The sequence below is a fragment of the Lentinus tigrinus genome (genome assembly GCF_003813185.1).
Source record: "Lentinus tigrinus ALCF2SS1-7 unplaced genomic scaffold L226scaffold_131, whole genome shotgun sequence".
In the NCBI taxonomy this organism is placed as follows: domain Eukaryota; kingdom Fungi; phylum Basidiomycota; class Agaricomycetes; order Polyporales; family Polyporaceae; genus Lentinus; species Lentinus tigrinus.
Genome location: NW_027138040.1, coordinates 1 through 4,695, shown reverse-complemented (window position 1 = coordinate 4,695; position 4,695 = coordinate 1). Strand labels below are relative to the sequence as shown.

The 4,695-nt window shown below is 56.5% G+C and overlaps 2 protein-coding genes across 2 annotated transcripts; one reads left to right on the top strand and one right to left on the bottom strand.

Annotated features, from left to right (window-relative positions):
* Positions 1–1,071: 1,071 nt before the first annotated feature.
* Positions 1,072–1,224, top strand: L226DRAFT_447340 (uncharacterized protein; the record flags this gene model as incomplete). Its single annotated transcript, XM_067674910.1, has 1 exon — positions 1,072–1,224. A coding segment is annotated over one exon (153 nt), but the record flags the coding sequence as incomplete, so codon positions are not given.
* Positions 1,225–1,423: 199 nt separating this feature from the next.
* On the bottom strand, positions 1,424–4,331 carry L226DRAFT_527718 (uncharacterized protein; the record flags this gene model as incomplete). The annotated part of the gene is made up of 7 exons (XM_067679161.1): positions 1,424–1,471; positions 1,646–1,875; positions 2,046–2,121; positions 2,221–2,343; positions 2,407–2,527; positions 2,689–3,044; positions 4,152–4,331. 7 exons carry the CDS (start codon positions 4,329–4,331, stop codon positions 1,424–1,426), a joined length of 1,134 nt encoding a protein of 377 aa, XP_067528234.1.
* Between the last annotated feature and the right edge of the window lie 364 nt (positions 4,332–4,695).

The window sequence follows — 4,695 nt, the reverse complement described above, 5'->3', positions numbered from 1 at the left end:
AAACAAGAGCGCGGTTTAACGTGGAGACGTGGCAGCGGTGCAGGCGGTGTGTTTGCCGGAGAAGAGATCCTCCAGATCGATCATTTGCCTTAGTACACCTTATAGAGGGTATAGAACACTAGGACGCGTTCCCTGCATTGTACGCCTTGCGAGGGGGCCGTGAGGTTGGTCTGTAGAAAATTGAGGAGTCGTCCGCATTGTATCCAGGGTTGGGAGGGGCAGGAGGCTCTGCGGAGCAAGACTTTCAGAGGGCAAGCACAGTACAGATAGAATATGACCGGATGGAATTCGCTCGTGTTACAGCACACGGAGAGAGTATCGACACAAGATGAGCAACAAACCACATCGGAGCCCGGACCAGAACACGCGAGCGCTTATCCTACTTAGCGAGCTGTGCCTTCGCCTTCGCCTCTCTTCTCTGCTACCACTATCTCGTCCTGGGTCTCGACGCCTGCTCTGCTCGTATACACTTGTTTTCTCTGCTAGCTATCTTCTGAAATGGCTGTCTGCCTGCTCTGGACGACTCATGTACGGCAATACATAGCACGCGACCGCGTGCGGCATGCACACGAATACGCTGGCAGCGAGATCAAGCGGCGCGACCGAAGACATGCCATATACATTGATAGTACGTACGAGCATGCAAAAAATTACACATCTTAGGTGAGCGAGAGTACTCGCTGCTGGTGACGAGTCGGGACAGGTAGTACGTACATTTGTGATCGCTCATGCTGGTGATGGCGGAATACACGCTGGTGGGAGACGGCGTAGTAATAAGTATCCTGAAGACTGTTCTGCGCACCTGGATGACCTCTCGCCCTCTCTCTCACATGCTCTGACGGGTGCGTGCAGGTTTCCGATCACCTGTTGTGGTTAGTGTGATGAACGAAGTCAGATCCACAAGGTACGCGGTTCTGATGTTCTGACGATCTGCAGGGACATTTCGACGGCGAAAGAACCGTCAACAGGCTGCTACCAAGGTCATATGGCAGGCAAGACATACCTGTGCTCGCTAGGTGCATCAAGAAGTACCCACACTGCTATGGCCCCCGTGACGTCCCGGACGACACGCAGAATATCGCTCTCGACCCACCCTCGATCCTCCTCATGGATTCGGGCATGTACACGATCCAGGAGTTCATCTGCAAGAACTGTGAGGTGTACCTCGGCTGGAAGTTCGTTCATGCGCACGACGGGCCGGAGCGCTGGAAGGAGGGCCATTTCACGTGTCCTCACCTTCCGCGGGTGCAGATGACGACGGGCAGAGCCCTGTGCAGAGCTGCGCCGTGCAGGAGGCCGCCGTCGCCGCAAGGCTACACAAGTGCACGCTGTCCGTGGACCCGAAGCCTCCGAAGGGCATGCAGCAGGGAAGGCGCAGTGTCTTGCTCACGCCGAAAAAACCAAGGAGGATAGAGGTGGACGATTACAACGATGGACCGTTCTGGAAGCCGAGATGAGGGCCTGGGTGGTGCTGCATGGATGTGGAGATGCGGGATGGAAGGATGGGGAGATGTGCGACACGTCACACGGACGCAAACGTCTCAGAAGCGAGCGTGCCAGGAGGAATTGAACGAGACCAGTGTCAGAGCGGTCAGAGGATGTTAGTGAGCACACCACATCGCTGAGTATGACCCGGAGAGCTCACGTTGTATGTCCCATCACAGCGCAGCCAGAATGCTTGTGTCTCTGCAGCTTCAAAAGCCTGGAGCGAGAGCACCTTCGTGACGCGGTCGCAACCCGCGGCGAGACGGAACATGGCCTTCGGGTTCGAGAGCACGTCGATCTTGTACTTGTCCTTGAACTCGGTGGCGAAGTGCTTGAGGAGGGCGTAGTCGATGTTGCGGCCGCCGACGTGCTCTTGACCGTCAACTGGCCCTCGGAGAACGCGACGATGGAGAAAAATGCGGTGACTGCACCGGGCCACGGCTACTCGAAGGAACACTTCGGGGTCCACGTCGGTTAAGTCCCGTGTGCAAGTACAACCCTTGTGGATCAAGTCACATCAGTTCAAGTTCAGTTGTACGTACGATGTCAGGACAGCTTACCCTCATCCTCCATGAAGACGTGCTTCGCGCTGCTCGTCCTTGGAGTTCCGGTGGCGATTGCGACCCCTACGTGCATCTAGATGCAACCTTGGCGGCGACAGCGTTGAGAATCTGCAGAGGCGTGGCTGAGCTGGCAGCCTTGCTTGCTGATAGATAGGAGCGGAGAGGTACTCACAGTGCTTGAAAAGCGTGTTGAGAAGTACACTGCCATACTGGACAGTGTAGACACGAAGGCCTCAGAAGTAAGTGCCGCCCAGGGGAGCATTGAACAAGACTCGGAGCGGCGTTGGAGCGTTGTCTAGGAACGTTGAAGGATGTCGGTGAGCATGCCACTTCACCGAACATGAACTAGAGAACTCACCTCGTACATATCATCACAGGGCAGGCCTGATGCCTTGTGGCGTCCTTGAAACAGCTCGAAAGGCTGGGTACGCCATAGGTCGTAGCTCTCGGGTTCCTGGCTGACAGGGATAACGCGGTACCTGCAGGCCGCGAGAACTGACATGTCGGTCAAGTCACATCGATGCAACTCTTGCGTATGAAGTCATGTTAACGTCGTTTTGGGATACAGACGACACGAGGACAGCTTACCATGCGGGATACTTGTCCACTATGAAGATGGTTGTCGATGATATCGCCTCACCGCGGCCGAGCACTCTGAATTGGTGGCACCCGCTTCCACGGGTTGCGGAATGTGTCGCGCATCTCCCCGGACGCGATGGACAACGCATCATCGGCAGGAACCTTCGCATGGGACTGCCAGGCGAGCGTCTTCGACCATGGTGAGGGGACGTGAAGAGAGCGCGGGCTCAAGCTATCCGATTCTGACTGGTACAAGCCAGAGCCGTAGGACGAGGATATTGTTGATTGAGCATCTTCAGCAGTGGATGCGCGGGATGACAACGAGGCAGTTGACACGATAGACACGGGAGAGGATGCGGAGTCGGTCTTGAGGCCGCCTTTGCGCAGATGCGCAGGCAGAGCGCGGCCAGACTCATCCTGCGAATATCGTTGGTGAGCAGTGCGATCTCCACGCGCATCCGGATGCAACGTCAGCAGCAAAGCCTTGGTTTGCAGCATCGGGGCGGGAAGACAGTGGATAGCATGAGATTGGTGTAGATGGATGAAGGCCGGGCACTGGCAGACGGCGGATGGCGGATGGCGGACAGCGGACAGCGGACAGCAGACAATGGAGAATGGACAGCGGGGCGGACAGCGGAAGGTGGACGGTGGACGGTAGACACCAGACACCAGACGGCCTGGACATGGAAGGGGGAAGGGTAGAGAGAGCATGGTTCGACAACGCTCCAGGAGAGCGGTACAACCCAGACACTCGGGCCTTGTATTTCACTCGCGTATCGTAGATGTATCTCGACTATTAGGAAACTGTCACACTTACTGGAATTTACGGTGCACGCGCGATGCAGTGATCCCACAAGCGAGACTCGCCAACAAATTAAGCAACATGTTAAGGACAAACATCACGGGTATTCTAGGTGCGAGACCGTGAATGACATGGTCTGTCATGTGTAGGCTACTACTTGTCCGTGAACTCGCAGATGAAGTTAGTGTCAGAGTCGTCACGGTCTGTACTGGCAAACCTCGAGTGCTCGATCTCCGACACAAACATTCAATCCTGTCCAAGGTCCCACCAGCCCGTCTTGTACCACGGGTGCAAGTGCCCGAAAGAGAAGTTCAGAATCTTCGAAAGAGGTTTCGAATCTTGCAGGTGCGTGTCAGCGTCCACAGCGTCATCCTTCGGCTCCTCCTTGATCATCTTTGCGCTTGTTGGGCCGTTGCGGGCGTGCCGAGGCGTGAAAAAATTCCCATCATGGTCGTGCAGCGCATGTCGCATCCGATCTCGCTGCGTCCGAGGTCTGGAAGGGGATATTATCCTTGGGGTTCCGTGTGCTCCGAGTCGGCAGGATGCAACCGGAGGCGGGTCTTGCAATGCGAAGCTGCCCCTCGGTGGCCTGCGTAAAGTACAGCTGTGGAGGGTCGGCTGTGAGCATGTCGAGAAACGCACCTGCTTCGCAGTCGCCGGTCGGGCCGCGCTTCTTCCAGAACGGAAACGAGGGTCAGCCGACAAGAAAGACAATAACTTACCGCGACATCCACAGCGCTGTATGTGCTGGCGAAGTCCTGCTCGTTCCCGACGATGGCAAACGCTTGGGTACCCGCCGCCGGGACGAAGACGATCTCTTGCGTGGGGATGCTGCTGTCGGTGTTGGTCCACGCCGCGAGGAGCTCATTGTTCGCGCCGAAACCCCGTACAAATTGCGACATCGTCCCGGAAGAACCTGAGCTCCCGGACCATGCGTGCGCCTGGTCTCCGTTCTCCTGATAGGTAGATTGAAACAGAAGTTAACCTCGGCTATGCGCTTCCAGCCTGTCGGGAAACATACCGAGCATGGCGGTCAAGATCTACCCGATGCTCTTGCGAGGATTCGAGTAGTTTGGGCAGACGTCTGGCAGGCGGCGAACACCCGGTTAGAGCGGCGAGCGGAGAATGATGACCTGGGGACACTGAAGCGGTGGGATGTCGAGACGTCGGAGGGTCGCTCTGTGTGTGGACAAGTACACGGCCTTCTGGCCTGGTAGGGCATGTAGGGTAACACGTCCGCATACTATGTGTGTAACGATGTCAGCA